The sequence below is a fragment of the Meles meles genome, chromosome 21 (genome assembly GCF_922984935.1).
Source record: "Meles meles chromosome 21, mMelMel3.1 paternal haplotype, whole genome shotgun sequence".
NCBI lineage: Eukaryota > Metazoa > Chordata > Mammalia > Carnivora > Mustelidae > Meles > Meles meles.
In genome coordinates, this window is record NC_060086.1 from 2,925,464 (window position 1) to 2,947,744 (window position 22,281).

Genomic DNA, 22,281 nt, shown 5'->3' on the forward strand with positions numbered 1-22,281 from the left:
CCAATCGCTACTCCCAGAAATAGACAAAACACCTTCTTTTCAACCCCAGGGGAAGTTGTAAAAAATAATCACAAAGGAAACATCAGGACACATCATAATGCGGAAATTGGACAAACAATAGTCTGTGATCACAATGCAATAAAATTAAAAATTATTAATAATTTTTTAAAGCCATCAAACAGGAAATAAAAATACAACTAAACAAATCTTGAGTCTGGGGTAAGGGAAAACCCAAATTCAAGTACTTCTAAAAAGTAATGATAATGCAAACTGCACATAAAGTCAGTGGGAAACTTCCAAGCAGTAAGAATATTTGAAGCCTTAAAAACTTTGAGCAGGGGCGCCTGGGTGGCTCAGTGGGTTAAAGCCTCTGCCTTTGGCTCAGGTCATGATCTCAGGGTCCTGGGATCGAGCCCCACATCGGGCTCTCTGCTCCGCGGGGAGCCTGCTTCCTCCTCTCTCTCTGCCTGCCTCTCTGCCTATTTGTGATTTCTCTCTGTCAAATAAATAAAATATTAAAAAAAAAAAAAAAAAACTTTGAGCAATAAAGATACTTGAATTTCTTTACCAACTCAGAAAGCTAGAAAAAGAAACACAAAGTAAGTCACAAAGAAATATAAGGAAGGCAATAATAAATATAAATGTATTTTTAAAAATAACCATGTTTCTCTTTTTTTTTAAGATTTTATTTATTTATTTGACAGAGAGAGAGAGAGACAGCAAGAAATGGAACACAAGCCGGGGGAGTGGGAAAGGGAGAAGCAGGCTTCCCGCTGAGCAGGGAGCCTGATGCAGGGCTTGATTCCAGGACCCTGGGATCATGACCTGAGCTGAAGGCAGACGCTTAACGACTAAGCCACCCAGGCGCCCCTCAAAATTCTAATTTTTAGAAAGGAATTAACCAAATAAGACAACCTTTAGCTAGTTTAACCGAAAAAGGAGAAAGCACAAAAATATAAAATGAGAAACCAAAGGGAAAAATAACTCTTGAAATAGTTTTTGAGAATAATTTGCAGTTGTACACAAATAAATTTGTAATAAAAATAAAATGGACAATATCCTAGGGAAAGGCAGTTTGCCAAGGTTGACCTCTTTAGAGACAGAAGAAGACTTGATAGACCCATTTCCCCCAAAGAAATAGGAAAAAACATCAAGGTATTACCATATAAAGAAACTTCAGGACCAGAAGTTTTCACAGATACATTTTACCAAACTTTCAAAGACCACATAGTCGTAATTCTCTATAAGTCGCTCTAGCACATTGAAAAGGGAAGAAAACTTCCTAATTCTTTTTATATGTATTGATACCCAAACCTCTTAAGGAGAGTACAGAGAGAGAGAATCACAAATATTGATGCAAAACTTCTAAATAAAATATGAGTGACTATCACGCTAAGAAAATAACACACCGTGGCCTGCTGGAATTTATTCCAGGGGTGCAAATTTGATTCAGCAGTAGGAAATCTAATAACATAATACACAATATGGGAAGAAGAAAATCTATGATTATCCGTATAGGTACTGAAAATACTGAAAAGCCTTCGACAAATTTAATTCCTCCTAATTTAAAAAAACTCAAGAAAAGAGGAATTGATAGATACATTCTTAACCAGGCAAACAACTATACCGCAGTCTTAAAACCAGCATCCTGCGGCAGGCATTTCCATCAGGGTCAAAAGCAAAGCAAGGGAGCCCACGCGCTCTCACTAATTCCACATTGCACAGGAGGGCTCAGGACAGGGAAGTGACAACCAGGCAGACACGTCCTGTAGCCAAACGATCGGCATTACTGCCACCAGCAACGAAACCACTAGACCCCACAGCGCGTCCTCATAAGACGCGCTGAGAGGGGCACGTCCCTTGTGTGGCGTTCCTGTATGATCGCCTGACCCGAATCTAATTCTGAAGAAACGGACACGTCCAAATCGAGACGTGTTTCGCAAGTCTTCAAAAATGTCAATGTCACGAAAAACAAAGAAATGCTGAAGGCCCCTTTCAAAATGAAAAAATCATGACAACCGAATGTCCTTCATGATCCAGCACTTGGTTTTTCCAAAAGGACCGTGCTGAGACCATCGGGGAAACATGAATACGGACTGTGGACCCGCAGTACTATCCGTATCATTCTGTGATGACGTAAGACAGCGCCCTTGTCCCCGGGACACTCACGCTGAAGTACTAAGAGGCAAAGGGGCGTCGCGTCTCAAACGGTTCAGGGAAAAACAGGTATGTATGGACAGACAGAAATATGATAAAATGTTAACATTTGAGGAATCTGGGGTAAAGGGTGTGTAGAATGTTTTTGTACTATTCTTGCAACTTTTCTGTGAGTCTGAATTTATGTCATAACAAAGATTTAAAAATAAGCACAAGGATATTAATAACCTCTTTTGATTCCCAAATCCCTCAGATGCAATCCCATGACTCTTTCCCCGCACAATAAGTCACCAAGAATAGTCAATTTTTTCTCCATACTCCCTGTCTCCCGCTCACTCCTGAACCACTCCCAGCCAGGGCTGAATACCCCTGTGGAGGTCATCGATGCTCTTCCTGTTGCCAAACACAATGGATACTTCTGGCGTCTCAGTACCACTCACGGCTAGTGACCACTCCTTCCTTCTGGAAATACTCTCCTCCTTCAGTCTCCAGGTCACTACGCTGTCTGGGATTTCCTCCTTCCTTACTTGCTGCTCCCTCTTCACATCAGCTCCTGGATTCTTCTCTTCTTCCAATGCTCTGAGTTTTGGAATGACCTAGCTAATGCTCAATCCCCGCCTCACTGCCAGCCCTCCTTAGGGACCTGAGTTTCAACAGGCATCTGGTGCTGATGCCTCCAGAGGTGTATCCCCAACCCCGAACCCGCACCTGAGCTCCAGATTCATAAACTGTTCAACCACCAATTTGGTATCTCCAATTCTAGGACTAAAAGTCAAATCAAAGTTAACACGCCCAAAGTAGAATTCTTAAATTTATCTCCCCAAATCTGTTTGGTTCTTCTAAGTCCCCCTTAACTCAGTAAATGGCATTACCGTCCACCTCAAGCTCAGCAGTCCCCCATGATTACCTCCCACGTAACTCTCTCATCTTCTCATCCTCTCTCTGTGCTCACCTGGTTGGAACCACTATTGTCTCCTACCTTTACCATCCTCCCAACCAGATTCCTTGCTTCACTCTTGCTCTCCACAGCCCTTCCTCCAAAGCACTCAGATGACATTTGAAAAACAGACACCAGGTCGTGATACTTCCCCGTATCAGACCTCCAAAGGGTCCCGTGACTATCAGTATCAGTAGCCTAGAGCTTCCATAACAAAGTGAGTGGCTTGAAACAACAAAAATCTATTATCACATAGTTCTGGGGGCTAGAAGTCTGAAATCACGGTGTGGGGCCACGCTCTGAAGGCTCTAGAAAAGAACCCAACCTCGCTGCGTCTCAGCTTCCGGAGACGGCGGACGGCCGGTTGCATCCCTCAGCTGTGACCATGTCATCACTCGCCGCTCTGCCTGTGTCTTCCCACGGGCTCCTTCAGTCACCTCGGATTTAGGTCCCACCCTAATCTGGTATGACCTCATCTAAACTTAGTTTCTTTTGCGAAGCCCACATTTTCATAGAATGTCACCACCAGAGGTTCCAGACAGACTTGCATTTGGGGGGCTACGTTATTCAACCGAAAAACTCACTTTCTATTCCCACTGGAGTAAATCCCACGGTCTTCATCATTGCCCACAGTCCCACATGCTCTGGCTCCTACCCACCTCTCCGTCCTCCTCAAACCGTTTGCCAGGAGTTCCCACCAGTTCACAAATAGTGGTGCCAAGGCCACCCCAAACTCGGGGCCTTTCCGAGGACTCTTCTTTCCACCAGGAGCGTTCTCCTACCCGGTGTCTGAGTTGCTGGCTCATGCCCGTCTCTTCTCGTCCCTCAGTGGGCCTTTCCCTAAAGCACACCCTCGTGCCCAGCTACTCTATCTCTGCACCCTGCTGCTGGCTGCAAAGCTCCCGCCACAATCCACAACCTCTAATTATCTTGGGTGTGTTTTTCCCAGTTTCCTCTCTATCTCTCATTATAATTTCAGTATCCAGTATAGCACCTGGGACATGGGCACTCATCACTGAGTATTTGCTGAATGAACAAATACATCCAGGCGTGTGTGTGTGCGTGTTGTGTGACATCCCCGTCTGCTACAACCCCCACAGAACCGTCCCATGGCTCTCTACACAGCCCTTGGAACTGTCCGTTGACATCAATTAACTAATAAATTCCATCAATTTTCTCCACGCCAGCCACAATTTATATTTACACAAGAATTCCCTCGGCCAGACTTTGTAAGACAAAACCAGTGGCTCTCAGTCTGCCACCAGGGTTCCAAGCGTTTATTAAGAATTCTGTGTCTGGGGGCGCCTGGGGGGCTCAGTGGGTTAAAGCCTCTGCCTTCGGCTCAGGTCATGATCCCAGGGTCCTGGGATCGAGCCCCGCATCGGGCTCTCTGCTCCGCGGGGAGCCTGCTTCCTCCTCTCTCTGCCTGCCTCTCTGCCTACTTGTGATCTCTGTCTGTCAAATAAATAAATAAAATCTTTTAAAAAAAGAAAAAAAAATTCTGTGTCTACCACAGAGCAGCCCAAGTCTCCTCAGATGCCCCATGGTCAGACATTGCGTAAGTGGAGCCATGTGCAAAGGGACGATGAGGATGAGACCATCTTCAAGGTCATCTTACAGACCGGCCCGTGCCACTGACACTTTCGTGTGTGGCCACAAAGCATCTGTGAGTGACGGAGAGCCCGACAGTGTTATCAAGGGTCAAGGGTACAGAAGGTGCTGCCCAGGAGGCATGCAGCCTCCCTTCATCACTGCAGCATGTCCCGTTAAAGGCATCCCCACTTGAAGCAATTTTGCATTTATTTACTCAGTTGAATTATTTATGTCGTCCGTAATGAAACGAGACTCAAACAGCATCGGCTGCACCACGTCTTCTTTTGCTTTTGTGCGTTTTGCAGCCGATGACTATTTTTATGCAAATGAGGTTATGATGACATTAAACATTTTCTACTGATTTTCCAAGAACAAATATGTTCTCTCCATATGCCACCGTCTTCTTTCTCCTGCATCCATCCTCGGAGCTCTGCTGGCTGATCAGATTTTTTTCCAAATTAACTCCAAGGACCTTCCATCCGTAATGCTGATGAGCCTGTCTCCCTCTGCAGTGCACACAGACTCCCATTAATACCTGAATTTAGCCCATTTCGCCCATTCCGCCAGCAGCCTTATCCATCCCCCCAGCTCTCCCGGCGCTGTAAATCTCAGCTTGTTACCCAGCACCGTGGCACTCCCCTGCTGCCTCTTTGGGGATGTTTACTCTGCTTGCAGAGCAAAAACCACCAAGAACTCCACATATAAAAAAGGCCTTGTGATTGCAGAAACGTTTGCCTCTATTGATTACATTCAGGGCTGAGAAACAAATGTTCTCGGGAAAGTATTTCACATAACCAGCCACTAGACAAATCAGAGTGGAATTCGGCAGGCTGCTTACACCAGGCCCGTGGAGGCCAGCCTGGGCTTTCTTGTAGGGGTCTATGTGCGCACGCGCGTGTGTGTGTGGGTGTGCAAGTTTGCTTTCACTCAGAGCACACGGCCACCGGGACGGTCAGTAGCACTGGCAGCAGGATAATGCCCTAGAAACCTACGGGTGCATGCTGCAGGAGTCCCCAGTTGCAGGCATTGTGGGAATTTCTGAATATTACTGGAAGTGAGCTCTTCCCCTACAGTTCACGCGTGCCTACAAATGCTTACACAAAGCGTCAAAGGGTTGCAGAAGCAGGCACAACGGCGGCTGTAAATCCCAACACTAGCTTGACTTAAGGTTATAAATCAAGAATTCCATTTCCCATAGTCGCGTCTACATCTGGGGGGCACGCATTTGGTACTCAAGAAGGCTGGCGGTTGTCAACAGGCCACTGAGCAGAGCCGTTTGCATGAACAGGACCCAGTTCACATTGGGTTTCTACCTGATGACATCACCTGCCATTGGAACCGGACCAGAACGCTGTCCAGAACAGGAGCGGACGGAGGGGAATCTCTCCTGCCCCTCGCTCTGATGCACTTGCGAGAATCCTTTTAGGTTCAAATGAAAGATTAACTTGGCCCATTCATAAACCTCTGGGCAGCCAGGTTGGCCCTACCTCTAGAAGTGGAATCCTTTCTTAAACACGAGCTGCATCTCTGACCCCCATGTTTGCGATGCCCTTGGTAGCACCAACGGAATTTCAGCCTCGCCTCCGTCTTTCCGCTCTGCGCCTCTGTGTGTGCAACACTCCAGAGGGCTGTCAACCTTTTCATGGGGTACGAGGAAATTTGAAAAGGAAGAGAATTCAAAATGAGGTTGATTTTTTTTAAAGATTTATTTTATTTGGAAAGAGAAAGAATGAGTGGAGGGGATAGGCAGGGGAGAGGGAGAAGCCCCCAGGACCCTGGGATCATGACCTGAGCCAGAGGCAGACGCTTAACCGACTGAGCCCGCCAGGTGCCCCCAAATGAGGTTGGTTTCTATTTATTTTCACTGAGTAAATAAACGGATGCACGGAGGACACGGGACGGGAAGGAACAAGGGGTAGGAGGGAAGATAATCTGACAGCGAAGGACAAGAACCACCCCCAGCTGGGGAGACCCCACCTTGTCCTGATCCTCATTTCGTCTTCCACCTGCTTCAGAAAATGGGGGGGCAGGGTGCTTAGAATTTAGAAATAAGAATCAGCCAGGTGCCATCGCTCAGGTGAGTTAGCTCACGAAGATGCCGGTTCACAGCCCCTATCCTGGCCAGCCCGGCCATCGCCAGTCCGGAGACCTGACAGTTCTAGCCACAGTCCTGGTGAGTCGGCTGTGAGGGCCAGGCTTCCAGAAACCTGATGAGCCCGCCGAGCGTCAGTCTGATGAGATACTGGGATTACCTGGGAAGCTTGCGGGTTTGTTTTATTTTAAAGATTTTCCTGTATTTGTCAGAGAGAGAGGGAGAGCACACGCACAAGCAGGAGGACTGGCAGGCAGAAGGGGAAGCAGGCCCCCGGCTGAGCAGAGCGCCTGACAGGGGACTCGATCCCAGCACCCTGAGATCATGACCAGAGCTGAAGGCAGAGGCTCAACCCACTGAGCCCCCGGGGGTCCCTATGGATGCTCGGGCCCCACTCCCAGAGATTCTGAGTCCATCACCGTGGGGGAGGAGGGGCCTCCCAGCGGTAAATGTCCCCACTCCAGAGAGAGAACCCACATGTTTAGGCAAGCAGGGACGCGGGCCCTAGAGCTTCCACATTTTACTTTGGTAACTCTTGACACTTTTGCCCAAAGAACATTCTAGAACGTTTATTCCAAGATTCTCATCTGTCCATAACAGGCAGGAAACAGTGATGAAACTGGGCTATCTGCCTCTTGACAGTAACAGTCGGGGATTTAAGGCAGGAGAGTCCGCCTGAGGCAACAGAGGGTTCCCTGTGCTTGCACAGAGACCCCGGTCCAGCCGGAAGATGGGGGCTCCTCTGCTCTCCCCCAGCTGCCCCAAGCCAACGGCCGGCCTCTCAGGTGCGGTCAAGCTCCGAATTGGAACAGCTTCCCAGAAAGCCTCAGAAGTCAAACCCTCACGAGAACACTGGCATTCTGCAGATAAGGCCACAGCAGAGCAGCAGCCTTTCTCTCAGAACTCTCTTACCATTTCAGCGGTCCTCGAGAGAAGGAATTAATTCACAGAAAGTGTCCACGACTTCCGACCGGGGACTGTGTGGAGCCCAGCAGCCTACACTTTGTGCAAGCTCCAAAGACCTCACTCTAAAATGCGCTTTTGAATATTCAGCCCTTTTCATGAAGAGTCGTTTTCATGAGTGGAGGAAAAAAATCAATTCAATTTGTGAAGAAATAAGAGCACATGCTACAGTCAATCTTCGACCTGTTGGACTGGGTTCAAGCAGGGTTGGACGTGGGTGAATTCCTCACGTGCAGGTGTTTTTACAGAACAGTGCTGTAAATGTATTTTCTCTTTCTTGTGATTTTCCTAATAACACCTGCTTTTCTCTAGGAGGAGAGGAGATTTTAGGGAGTCAAAAGTTACAGGCAGATTCTCACCAGCACAGGGGACCGCACCCCCAACCCTCACGTTGCTCAAGGGCTGACTGTAAACTCTCTTCAGCTCTTGATGCTGGCATGGCAGAAGCAGGAGGTGGCGGGTCTCTCCCACCAGATTTTGCTCTGTCTCTGGGCCCTCCAAACACCCAAACGACCTTCCCAGGCACTCGTCACAGCCTGGCATCTGTCTCAGGCCGGGTCCTCTGGATTTCTGGGCTGACCCGGGGATAAGGGAATACTCGTTACCCTAGATTTGGTTTCCCATATTAAGGCCACACAGCTGTGCCCTACTCTTCAGGGACATACTTCCCTAAAGCTTCTGTCGTTCCACACAAGGTGTTTTAGGACCAGGGGTATGTAGGATGAAGGACCTTTAAGAAGTAACCGTAGCTAATACTGATCGATTGGGTACCATTAGTACACGAGAAAGGCTTAGACCATGCCTGGTAGATCAGCCCATGCAGCCCCCAGGAAATAATCGATTTACTCCCCACAATTCCCTGAAATAAATACCAACACATCAGCACTTCGCACATGAGTCCCAGAAAGGCTAAATGCATGGCCCACGGCTGCAGAGCCAGTAAGAGGCAAAGCCAGGAGAGGAACGCAGATTTCCAAGTCCATGCTCTTGGCCGCTCTGAAAAAGTCTCCCATTATGATTTTAAGTGGCGCAGACATGCTCTTCAGACCTGAGGAACCATGAAACGGGGAGCAGGTAGGAAAGGAAGGGATCTGCTCTTTCCACACTTCTCATGACTGTGGGTGAGGACCAGCTCCAGCCAAAGAAGCTCCTTGCTCTTGATGAGATTGCACATCCCGGTGAGATCAGCTCGACGGTAAGACATTTCCTAAACCGATCCACATTGCACTATTTACTTGTTCTGTGTTTTACAAATACGGTTTCCTTGAAAGAGGGTTTCAACTCTCTCATGCTCCATGTGAGGGAGCCGTAAGGGACAGCAGTGAATCAAATTCGAAGGACAGTCCCTTTGCTGGTGGAACGTGGCTCTAGTTGGAAGGGGCGGAAGGGACGAGGAGAAACAAATGGGTGTGCGCACGCATGCGCACACACACACACACACACACACTCTCTCTCTCTCCAAAGAAACTGTTCTGCTTCTCAGACTCAGGGTGTCTCTTCCTTCTGACGGAGCCAGTGTGGAGCTGGAAAGTCCCAGTGTCTGGACACGGAAAGACAAGCGGGGACAGGCAGGGCAGGGCCTGAAGGGGCAACTCAGTGTGCAGGCAAGCACACAGCCCCCCAAGACGCACACCTGGGGGGTCTGAATCTAGGTCCAGCACCTACAGGCTGTGTGACCTCGGGCAGGGGCTCACCTCTCCTAACCCCCCTCCTCACTGACACAACAGAGATGGGAGCAGCTACTTCAGAGAGCAATTAAATTTAAACAAGATCGATAAAGCACGCAGTGCAGGGACAAAACATAAAAGGCAGTCAATAAAAGGGAACAATTATTGTGGTTAGTGACTCAGGGACACTCCTAACCGAGCCCCTCCTTATAATGTCAACTGGTAAGTGTTTACGGGACCATGACCTTCCGAGCCCACATCTGGGAAAGACAAAGTTTAACATGGGGGCCCTGACCCTCTTCGAGGTGCTTCTGCTCTGCTAGAAAACCGACCTACGAGACACAAGATATTGATTATCAGAAGAATGATTCAGGAAAAAAAAAAAAGCCCAGCCACCGATTCGATAATCAGAAGGTTTCTTGGAAACCTTGAGTTGGGTCCTTACAACAGCTCAAGTCACGTACACACACGACTCCACCTCGGACACCCACTAGACTGGGATGATTCTCAAACCCCCGTAGCCAGCCGGGACACCGCTCCCGACCTCCAAACCCAAAGGCACAGCCGTCCCCCGGAAAAGGACATGAAGTCAGTCTACAAACCTCTCATGCCCCGTGTGCCCAAGGCAGGTGTCGTCGGATTAGAACAGCTTAGAATTTGTGGCAAGGAAAGAGGACTTTCTGAGCGAAGCAAAATGAACGCCGAGGAAACCCGACATCTGGATTTATAAGCAGGAGGCCAAAGGAGAAATGGAAGATAACAGCAGTAGAAACTGCCCATAAATTACCGACATGACCTGGGAGGAGGAGGCCAGCCACAAAAGCGTGCAAGGAGCCCAGCAGTGGCTTTCATAAGCACCCACGGATCGGGGCTGGCGGTGGTGCCTCCCCGGATTACCAGGTGGTGGCACAGGGAGAGCCTCCACACACCGCCACAGGACAGGCAGTGGTGTCTCTGGTGTCTCTTCACAAGGGACCAGGGTGGGGTGTGTAAGCCTTGTCTGGCTTCTAGGGCCACCCATGTCACCTTCTCACTCGCACACACCTAGTCACATAGGGAGCAAAGCTGGACAGGTTCGTTCACGTGGTGGCCTCAAGAAAACCATAACGAAACCCGCACCAGCCAATCGTCCTCCTCCCACACAAAGCGTGAGCCCCATGGGACGCTGTCTCCCGGTGAATGAAATCACTGCACTCTGCCACCCAAGGGAGAAACCTCTGCTTGCACCCACTTCGCCCATATCCGATTAATTGCCTCATCGGGCTGATCTCAGGAAGTCTTCTTGAGTCTAGCCCGTCCACTCCGCCTCTGAGTCCTTGGTTTGCTACGAGAAATGATTTCCGTAAAAACAGTAAGCGAATAAGAAAACACTCACTCTAGTGTTGGACCAACACGGTCCTCTCTGTCAGGCCGCACTGAGCACTGGGCTGGGTGGATGGAGGAGACGCTGAAGATGAAACTGACTCGATTTAACCAACCCGCGACCGGCCTCCATCTGTTCGAGCCCAGCCGACGCCTTCCCGCCGCAGGGAACATTCCCTCTCTTGTCAGAAAGGGGACGATGCCAACAGTACCCTCCTGCCTCGGTTTTTTCCTGGCACCCACTGATGAGCGGAAGACCCCGTCGAAACCAGGCTGGTACCTGAGGCTGCCTCCCCACCCCGCCACCTGCTTCCCCCCCACCTCTCCTTGCACCGTTCACTCTGTAAACTCTGTTCCAGTCAGAAGTCCGGGTGCTGCTCCCCTCAACCCCAGATCCAAGAACTTGTCCAGTCCTCAAGCACAGGTTTTTCTCTTTAAAATGCCCCTGCTTTCCCTCTGAAGGAAAAATTCCTGCTCACCGTAAGAGCATGGCTGCCTCCGTGCCGCTCTCTGACCTTGTGAGCTCCTCTGGGGCCTGCGCCCCCACGATCCCGATTTCTTAGAGGGCCGATGCGCCGGACTCACCTCCACACAGACACACAGTGCCTGGCCGATCGGAGACACTGGTCAAAAATCATTTTTTTTTTTTTTAAAGATTTTATTTATTTATTTATTTGACAGACAGAGATCACAAGTAGGCATAGAGGCAGGCAGAGAGAGAGGAGGAAGCAGGCTCCCCGCGGAGCAGAAAGCCGGATGCGGGGCTCGATCCCAAGACCCTGAGATCATCACCTGAGCCGAAGGCAGCGGCTTAATCCACTGAGCCACCCAGGCGCCCCTCAAAAATCATTTTTAATAATTTTTTAAAAACAAAGAAAGAAAGGAAAAGGAAAAAATAATAGAGACCAAAGGAACAGTATACAGCTTAGAAAATAAGTCTCGATCTATAAAACGTATAAACTGCATTATGTCTAGCACCTCCAAATGAAAGAATTATTTACAGATTTTTTTTTAAAAAACTGCTTTGGAGAACAGTGTGGAGATTCCTCAAGAAATTAAAAATAGAGCTACCCTACGACCCTGCAATTGCACTACTGGGTATTTACCCCAAAGATACAGATGTAGTGAACAGAAGAGGCACGTGCACCCCAATGTTCATAGCAGCAATGTCCAGAACAGCCAAACTATGGAAAGAGCCAAGATGCCCTTCAACAGACAAATGGATAAAGAAGATGTGGTCCATATACACAATGGAGAATTATGCCTCCATCAGAAAGGATGAATACCCAACTTTTGTAGCAACATGGACAGGACTAGAGGAGCATATGCTGAGTGAAATGAGTCAAGCAGAGAGAGTCAGTTATCACATGGTTTCACTTACTTGCGGAACATAAGGAATAACATGGAGGACATTAGGAGAAGGAAAGGAAAAGTGAAGTTGGGGAAATTGGAGGGGAGACAAACCATGAGAGGCTGCGGACTCTGAGAAATAAACTGAGGGTTTTGGAGGGGCGGGGGGGTGGGGGTTGGGCGAGCCTGGTGGTGGGTATTAAGGAGGGCACGTATTGCATGGAACACTGTGTGTGGTGCATAAACAATGAATTCCAGAGCACTGAAAAGAAATTTAAAAAATAATTTTTTTAAAAAAAACTGCTTTGAGTAAAATGGACAGACATTTTAAACAAAAGATACACACCTGGTACCATATTCCCAAATAAACCCCGGATGGATGAAGGAGCAAACTACAAGCGTCCCGGAAAAGCAGCATGAACAGAATAGAATATTTATACGTATTTCTGAGGGACGATATCTTCCCTGGCTTTAAAGCAGTGAAGAAATGAAATTGGCAAGATTGACAGTTTGGGACTCATACAAATTTAAACTATCTGTCCAGTGGAAGAAAAAAAAAAACCCCACAGAACTGAAATGAAAGAGAAAACAACATTTTGGAATCCGTTTGTATGAAAGACGACGAACAAACGGCTGATCCCACAACTACCTAAAGATCCATTCATGTTTCTACAAAAAACAATTTTCTTAAGAGCAGCGTGATAATAAAACAGTAAGAATGAAAGCCACACCACACTCCGTGCAAAACTGCGATGAGTCGCTGATTTAAATCCTCCGCACCTGGGAGGGCTTTGGGCGAGCTTCACAAAAAGGATCTCGCCCTTCGAGGGACACTCCCTGCTGAGCTGGGAGGAAAGAAACTATTCTGGCCCCAGACAGCTCCCCCCTTCCCATCCCCAGGGCTCAGAGAGAAGGAGCTTCCACGGGCAAATCCTCTGCATTCTTTGATGGCAAGGGTTAATCCACAATTAGCAAAGGTTAATTTGGTCACTTGGGCTGCAGAGCCCGGAATGCACAATGGTGCCTCTGGTTACCATATATGGCTCATGGGCAACCTCCCAAATTCATTACCAAACCCACCTTCCAATGCATCCTCCAGAGAGCTGCCAAAAGGCTCTGAAAAGGCAAATGTGGGCAATGCATCCAACCCACCTCTTCCTGTCTTCTCTACATCTTTCCTCTACCATACTTCGGCCCTGCCTGATCTGCGCGTAATTCCTTGTTTTGTGTGCAGGTTAACACTCAACTGCTTAATCAAACGTTGATTTTGTGAAAACAAAACATATACGGCCCCATCTCATTTCTGTAATCTCCACGTACCTGATTATCAATGGGGATGCCTCTATTTCTTGATGTTCACATTTTAGACATTTGCGACTGATTTTCTGTTTCAGAGGATAAAGACGTGACGGTCTCACACTCCCCAGACCTCACAGCCGCATTTGGGCCCTCCTCCTTGGTCCACTACAGCTACATCATGATCTGCAGGTAGGTAGGTATCCAGTACTAACACTGGTGTGACTGTATCATGCCCAGCTGAGACACAGTGTATAAAATTACAGTTCCTCTCTTGAGAAACTCTTAGCTCTTTCCCGTGGCCTAACAATTGCTTTGCTTTGTCGGAAGACTTTTTTTTTTTTTTTCAGTTCTGTTTCTATCACTAATTAGTCCCAAACTTTCTGAAAGAATGGTTAAAAAAAATCTTGCAAAGGCAAGAAAGACAGAAATAAACATGTGGGACTACATCAAAGTAGAAGCTTCTGCAGAGCTAACAAAACAAAACATCATGATAAAAAGAAAAGGCAATGTCTAAATGAGAGAAAATATTTGTAAATCATATAACTGATAAGGGATCAATATCAAAATTCATACATATAACTCAAGAGCAAAAAAATCAAACAATCCAATTACAAAATTGGGCAAAGATCTGAACAGACATCTTCTCCAAGAAGACATACAGATGGCCAACAGACACATGAAAAGATGCTCGACATCACTCATCATAAAGGAAACACAAATAAAAACCACAAGATACCACCTCACACCTGGCTAATATCAAAAACCCAAGAAATAAGTGTTGGTGAAGATGGAGAGAAAAGGGAACCCTGTGCACTCTTGGTGGGAATGAGAGCTGGTGCAGCCACATGGAAAACAGCATGAAGGTTCCTCAAACAAAGTAAAAAAGAGAACTACCGTATGATCCAGCAAACCCATTTTTGGGTATTTATTGAAAAAAAAAAGAAAGAAAGAGAGAAAGAAAGGAAGCAGAAAGAAAGAAAGAAAGAAAGAAAGAAAGAAAGAAAGAAAGAAAGAAAATGCTAATTTGAAAAGATATATGCACCCCTATGTTCACTGCAGTGTTATTCACAGAACCCAAGAAATGGAAACAATCGAAAAGTCCGTCAGTGGATGAATGAATAAAGAAAATGTGATACACATACACACACACACACACCAGACTCCTGCCGTAAAGAAGAAGGATATCCTGATATTTGTGACAACACAGACGGGCCTTCAAGGTGAAGTCAGTCAGAGAAAGACAAACACTGTATGATTTCCCTTATCTGTGGAATCTAAAAACAAACAAAATAAGCTACAGAGAACAGACTGGTAGCTGCGAGAGGCAGGTGGGTGGGGAGTAGCCAAACAGATGAAAGGAGTCAAGAGGAAGAAATTTCCAGTTATAAAATAAGTACGTCCTAGGGACGTCATGTACAGCATGGCGACTCCAGTTAATAATACTGTATTACACCTGTGAAAGTTAGCGAAGACAGTAGATCTCAAAGGTTCTCATGACAAGAAAAAACAACCTGTAACTATGTGCACTGACCGACGTTAACTAAACCTGTGGTCATTCCGCAATGTCTATAAACATCAAATCATTACAAGCTTGGATACAAGCTTGTATGTTTGTATGTCAATTATGTTCCAATACTATTACTACTAATAATAATTCTGGATGCAGTCAAAAACGCTATGTAATCAAACTATTCTATCCCTGGCCTCCTTTGGAGACCTACTTCATACAGCCCTCCATCCCCCTGTTCCAGCATGGAATGGGTGTTCGCTTGACCTGCCACACAGCTGTCACCCTGAAATTTTACCCTGGAGCATCCCTTCATCAGCGTCCCGGGATCTGCCTTTTGTATGCTCCTGTTTGAGTCCCCTGTTTCTTCAATACTGTTATCATTCTCTTTCTTACTTTACTCCCTTGTTTTACTGGAGAATATCCTGAAGCAGCTTCCTAAAAACAGATGCAGGGAAGGTACAATGGTGGAGAATCTACTTAAATGTAATATAGTTACGTGTCCTGAAATTTTACACTTTTACATATTTTTTAGTTTGAAGATCATGGGTGCCTGGGTGGATCAGGTGGTTTAGCATCTGACTCTTGATTTCAGCTCAGGTCATGATCTCAAGGTCCAAGGACTGAGCCCCACTTTGGACCCTGTGCTCAGTGGGGAGTCTGCTTGAGGATTCTCTCCCTCTTCCTCTTTTCCTCCCCTCTACCCCTGCTGACGTGGACTCTCCCTCTCTCTCTCTAAGTAAATAAATAATCTTTAAATAAATTAATTAAATAAAACAAAACGAAGATTTAACTAGCTTTATTGAACGACTCATGAATCAGGCAGCATGCCAGCTAGAAAATAGAGGGGAGGTCTGAGGAGTTGCACAAACATATTGACATTTGGTGATGTGGGTTTAATTTCTCTTTTCTTCCATCCCGTAGACACAGGGTGGGACCCCCTAGCCTGACAGCTCATGTCCTACGGTCCTGGGAAATCACGCTCCATCACCGGTCTCATGATTTTCTTCTCCTGGTGTTCTCTGGTCTCTTCCCATTATCCCCGTTAGTTAATGCTGAACGTGCTGAACTGATCTGCTGCTTTAATTTCTCTCTCCTACTTTTCATTTTTTCGATCTGCCGGAGGTTTTCTCAATGCTATCTTCCACTCTTCTGTTGACTTATTCCTATCTTATTTGTAACTCCCAGGGCTTCTTTTTGTATTCTTGGTTTTTACATTGCCATAGCACTTGGCTCCTGTTTTGTGAATAAAACAAGACATTCCATGATCTAACTCACTAATTATAGTTTGAAAGTTTATAGTCTCTTCCTCCTCTACCTGCCTTTTCTACTGTTGTCACAGTCATTGTTGTTGTTGTTTTTAAAAGAGTTTATTCATTTATTTGACACAGAGAGAAACGGAACACAAGCCAGGGGAGTGGAGAGAGAAAAGCAGGCTCCCTGCCGAGCAGAGAGCCTGATGTGGGAGCTCAGTCCCAGGACCCTGGGATCACGACCTGAGCCGAAGGCAAAGGTTTTAACCCACTGAGCCACCCAGGCACCCCCAGTTGCAGCTGTTGTTAAGGACTTTTGTAACCTAGACTCTGCTGGGATGTCCAGGGATCCTGGCTCTTCTTTCTTATTTTGGAGTGAGACAGCTGTGTGGGGACAAATGGAGTCTTACAACAGGCACATCCTACAACAGTGAGCGGAGCTCAGACATTTGGGGAGGGGGCCAATCATCCCATCTATCGGCCTTTTCTTAGGCCAGTTGCTTCAAGAGTATCTTCTCCCAAGTACTGATTTATGAGGGTGTGTAGCCCTGGAGGGCTAACGACGTTGAGGGTATCCCCAGACGACACGCAGTCTGACCAGTCTGTTCTAGGCTACATCTTATGAACTCAAGCCCAAAGTTTACCTTTTCCGGAGAGTCAGTGTCCCATATTCTGCCAGAGGTGGTGTTGGGGAAAGAACGTGGGGGCACAGCTGCAGTCCTTCTCTTCAAATCTACTTCTCAGCCATCGGAAGTACCCAGAACCTCCAATGCCCGGATCTCCGGGGCTCTGAGGTGTGACTAGGCTGGACTCGTCATCTCTCCCCACCACAGGCAGGAGGTTGGGTCCCAGCCTCATCTGGTTTGCTCTCAGTTACCAACCATCCTTCCTCTTTCCATCTTCCAAAATGTTGTGGGTATTTCTTACCGGCAGTCAGCCCCTAACCTGTCCGGTCATCCCTTACAGGTTAGCATCCTCTCCCGTTCTTTACTACCATCTTAGTAAAGTTCCAGGAGGGGCCAGATATGAGTGCAGTGTTCAAGACACCATGCTAATTTACAGAACACGCTGCACTACGCACCCCCCCATCCCAATTACACCATGTTTTTATTTGCCCCCAGCTCTGCTCCTGCTGCTCCCCTGCCTGGTCCATCCCTATCCTCCTCCTTTTTCTCATTTCGCAACCCCTAATGACCCTTCGAGATCAGGCTCAGGCATCATCTCACGCGGGAAGCTTCCCCGATCCTCCCCCAAGGGCTGTATATACTGTGACTTGACGCACACCACATAGAGCTCAGTGGGCCGACTCACCCTGCCTAAATGTCTCCCTCCCTCCCTGGATAAGAAGTAGGCAAGGACTGTGTCTTTTCCAGTGTCCTGACTCCTGTGTGGGGAAAACCACCCGGCACATAACAGGTGCTCCTCATCTGTGTCCGGCTGACCTACTTCCAGTAAGCTCCATGTTGGAAACATTGTCATTCTCAAAGGCAGGCAACCAAAATATGGCTCTGTGTATTTGCCAACGTCCAAATGAGAAAGGCTAATCAGAGAGCACCGGGAAATGAAAACAGCCAGATGTGTTTGCGAGCAGAAGTCCAGGAGCGCAAAACCCCTTCCAACAGGGGTGACGTGTGTTTTCCCAGCGATTCAAGATGAATATATGTTTATTAGGCAGAGAGAGATTTAGCGGGTTTCTTGGCTAATGCTGCAATTTTAAATCCATTTAAGATAATTTTCTTTATCTTGAATCTATTTTTTTCAGTAACCAGGATACTTAACTGATTTGTCTGAAACCCATTTGAAAAAGAAATAATCCAGCCTAAGCTCGGACACGCTCTCCACGGGAAGGAAAGACACAAGACAACTCTAACAGGAGACGAAGAAACCCGTAAAGTCAACGCGGTCACCGGCCCAGAAGATGGGTTTCCCTCCAGCGTCTAGATTCTATGGCCGATCCCTCTTCTCCACTTCCCAAGGAGAAAACAAATAATTCTGAAATCGGGCCCACAGAACAAAGACCTTTTGTGAGTCAACCAAGATGCAAACAAACTGATTAAAAGAGAAAACTCTCAAGGGGCTTGGGGAGTTGGGTGAGCCTGGTGGTGGGTATTAAGGAGGGCACATGTTGCATGGACAATGAATTCTGAAACACCGAAAAGAAATTTTAAAAATAAAAAAGAAATAAAATAAATTTATAAAAAAAGATAAGACTCTCTAACAGAACAGTGGACGTTGAAACCACCACGGAATGCACTTTCTCACACACCAGCGTGACACAGCGTTTCTGAATCGCCAGGACCCAGTTAGCGAAGGGTCAGGTAAGAGTCCCACAAGAGTGCAGACGGCCACCAGCTTTCTGGAGGACAGTACCCCAACATCAACCTAGAGCTTCCAGAAGTACCCCTGCGATACACCCTGGGGATATTATACTTTCAGAAGATAAATACCAATTCACTACAAACAAGGATGTGAGTGGGAAGATACTCATCAAACGGTTATTTATAATAACGACAAACTGACAAAACCCTAAATTTCCAACGACGGAAATAATGATGCAAAATGGTCATAATGATGATCGTCGTTAATCATAATTAATGACATCAGCAAGCGCTCAAGAAATAATATTAAATGAGAAAAGGGGACAAACAATGCATCACATGCTCATAATCTGTACAGTAAATTGACTCAAACACGAGATGCTAAGATTTGACTGACTGCCGTCTCTAGGTAATGAGATCATGGCGGGTTTTGTGTTTAACTGAGGACTTTTTGTATTGGGGACCTTCCTGTGTGTTTCTGGGTTACTTTTACAAAATGTCAAGACTTCAGGGCCACCTGGGTGGCTCAGTGGGTTAAAGCCTCTGCCTTCAGCTCAGGTCATGATCTCAGAGTCCTGGGATCGAGCCTCGCATCGGGCTCTCTGCTGGGCGAAGAGCCTGCTTCCTTCTCTCTCTCTGCCTGCCTCTCTGCCTACTTGTGATCTCTGCCTGTCAAATAAATAAATAAAATCTTTTTTTAAAATGTCAAGACTTCATTTAGATAATATTTCATAATCTGCAAGACTCAGTTTGTGGACTATGCAGGAGACAGAGGAAGACTGAAGCCCTCTGCTAGTTACAAAGGACACGAGAACATGTCACAGACTCAGGTCCCCACCCATCCTGGGAGACAGCCAGCCGCTCTGAATGACTGAATCACAACTTACTTGGTGGGACGATAATCCGGAATGGAACGATCCAGTGAAATTTTCTCACTGAGGTAGGAATTGTAGCCATACTTCTCGTGAGGTCCCTTGGCTTTCTCCTCTTCAGCGGGGGAAAGGGTAGCAGGAAGGCCCCCTTTGCCCCGCCCGCCATAGCCTTCAATGAGCCCAAGGGATTTGGATAAGCCTAGAAAACGGAAGGAAAGACAATTATTTGAAAGCCACCACATCAGGGCATGTCACTCAAACTCAGATACATGCTTCAACGGCAAGTCTAACATGACCTGTGGCGGCTGGTTACTTCTCTAATAGGCCAATCCAGGAATATGCCCTGAACGCATTCGTATCATGGAGAGGAAGGTCGGGGCAACAGAGAGTTCTGGGGCTAAGTGTAACTCCCAGGCAGGAGCCTCTGCCTCCTCTGCGGAACGGAGTGGACGGGGTCTACGAAACAGAGAGACTCTACGCTGGGAAAAAGGCAGACCAAGAAGGACACAAGCAATGGGACAGATGCGGGGGGCTACCGGCCGGGCCTGTTTTCCTTTCTCTGTGGGGCAACGATGACCAGCCTCGGTACTCCATGAGTTACAGGCACGACCCAGAAAACGAACAGCCATCGTGGGGAACAGTCAAGCCAAGGTGCTCTGGCTTCATCTGGACAGAGGACGACACACAGAGTGATTTTATCATGAGTTTAAGGTGCATAACGACCTGACACATTTCCTTACCTAATGGTTTTATTTAAATTTCATCTAAATGGCGAAAGGAAATACAGAATGTTTCAGAACACATCACAGAGGTGGGAGAAACCCCGCAAGGATGATAACCATGCCAAGCAGAAGGGGACGCTTCTGTAACGGGCCGCGCTGAGCAACTGCCTGTCCCCGGGATGGTGTCAGCTTTCCACCTGCTGTCCCATCACACAACAGAACACTTGATGGGCAGTTGTGAAATCCAGGAGTTACGGGAGGTTTGACCTCTCAGCTAGGAAATGCCGGTTGTTAAGGGCTCTCGCTCCCTTCCACCATCACGAAGGCTCAGGCTCTCAGCACAGCTGTGGGCATGCGCACACACAGGCACAAGCACGCACATGCATGCACAGTGCACTCACACACACACACTCAGGTGCATGCACACTGTTGCACACGCACATACACTTACACGTGCACGCCCAGGTGCACGCAAACACGCGTGCGCCCGCACGCACACACGTACACACACGGTACACATGCACGCACACACGCCACTTCATCCACAGAAGTCCCACTCCTGCTCCTGGCAGGACGTACGCGGAGCAGAGATGTAAACCGTGCCCTCTGCTCTCACGAGGGGCAGCCCAGAGCACTGAGGACAATTCGAACCTCCCAGAAAGGCACCCAGCAAACCCCAGAGGCCAACGAATCTGCTCCCGTCACAGAACAGCGCTCTGTCACATAGTGACAAGACATGCCTGCTTCTCTGAAAACAGAAACGCGTTTTCCGTGATATCAAGATCAAAAAGCGAAGGTCCAGGGCGCCTGGGTGGCTCAGTGGGTTAAAGCCTCTGCTTTCGGCTCTGGTCATGGTCTCAGGGTCCTGGGATCGAGTCCCACGTTGGGCTCTCTGCTCAGCGGGGAGCCTGCTTCCTCCTCTCTCTCTCTCTCTGCCTGCCTCTCTGCCTACTTGTGATCTCTTTCTGTCAAATAAATAAATAAAAATCTTAAAAAAAAAAAAAATGAAGGTCCAGCAAGCGGCTCAGAGTTGGCCACAGGTGAACATCATTTTCCTACCACAGAATCATTCCCACTGGCCGCTGGGAGCTTCAGGAGCCCTGACCTCTGTCCCGCCAGCCATCATCCCAACAGAGCACCCTCAGCAGGGCAGTCGGATCATTCCAGCACTGCCTACTTGCTTCCTGGCCTCTGAGTTCCCATTCCACATCAGTGTGCCACCAACATCCCAGTGACGTCACCTTCACAATGCTCACGAATCGGTAAGAACACTTCCCATGTCCAGTGCAAACACCTGCGCCAGGTGCTGAAACCACTCGTCATCAGACATTCCTAGGAGGAACGGAAGACGGGCAGTGACTTTGGAAAATAGTTCGGTAGCTCTTCAAAATGCCGAGTGTCGTTTTACCGTATGACCCAACAACTGCACTCCTGGGTAGACACCAAGAGAAGTGAAAGTTCTGCTCACACAGAACCTTGGACAGAAACGTTCGTAGGAGCATTATTTGTATTAGCTGAGCATCTGCCAACTGATGAATCATAAACAAAATGTAAAAACATACTGTGGGACATTATTTAGCAAAATGAAAAGGAGAGAAGTAGCGATATACACCAGGACGTGGTGAACCTTGACAACACGACGCCAAGCACACAACGCTGGTCAGAAAAGACCATATGCTGTACAATTCGATCTATATGAAACATACACGATCGGCACATTTCCAGAGACAGAAAGTAGATCGGTGTCTGTTTTGGGCTGAGAGGACTGGGGCAGGACATGGGGAGTGACTGCTGGTGTGTATGGGGTGCCTTTTTGGATGGTGACGATGCTCTGGAGTTAGACGGCAGCGATATGTGCAGAAACCTGGGAACATACTAAAGAGGAAAGTGTTTTAAGTTCTTGTAAAATCAGAACAACGTAGTCCTAGAATACAATTCTTAGTACCATTTTTCATGAAGGAAGAACCCCACCAAGGCCAAAGTCATTAAGCGGCCCTTATTCCCTTGAGGTTAGACTTTTACCTGGGACACGTGCCTGAAGCACAGAGAAGGAAAGGAACGAGATCTGAGACACGACCTACACATTTTACCTGGGAGGTGGGCTGCACCGGGACGGACCGCAGATGCCAGCAGTACTGACACCCACCACGCACAGAAGAGCGTTCCTGCATGCCGGGGACCCTGCTGGG

General features: G+C 47.5%; 1 protein-coding gene across 1 annotated transcript in view; it reads right to left on the bottom strand.

The window, feature by feature from the left end:
- Positions 1-22,281, bottom strand: part of GALNT17 (polypeptide N-acetylgalactosaminyltransferase 17) — a 429,831-nt gene that overhangs the window by 248,984 nt on the left and 158,566 nt on the right. The window contains exon 2 of the mRNA XM_045993859.1: positions 19,386-19,569. Coding sequence (XP_045849815.1) covers positions 19,386-19,569 — 184 coding nt within the window. The remainder of the gene's footprint in view (positions 1-19,385; positions 19,570-22,281) is intronic.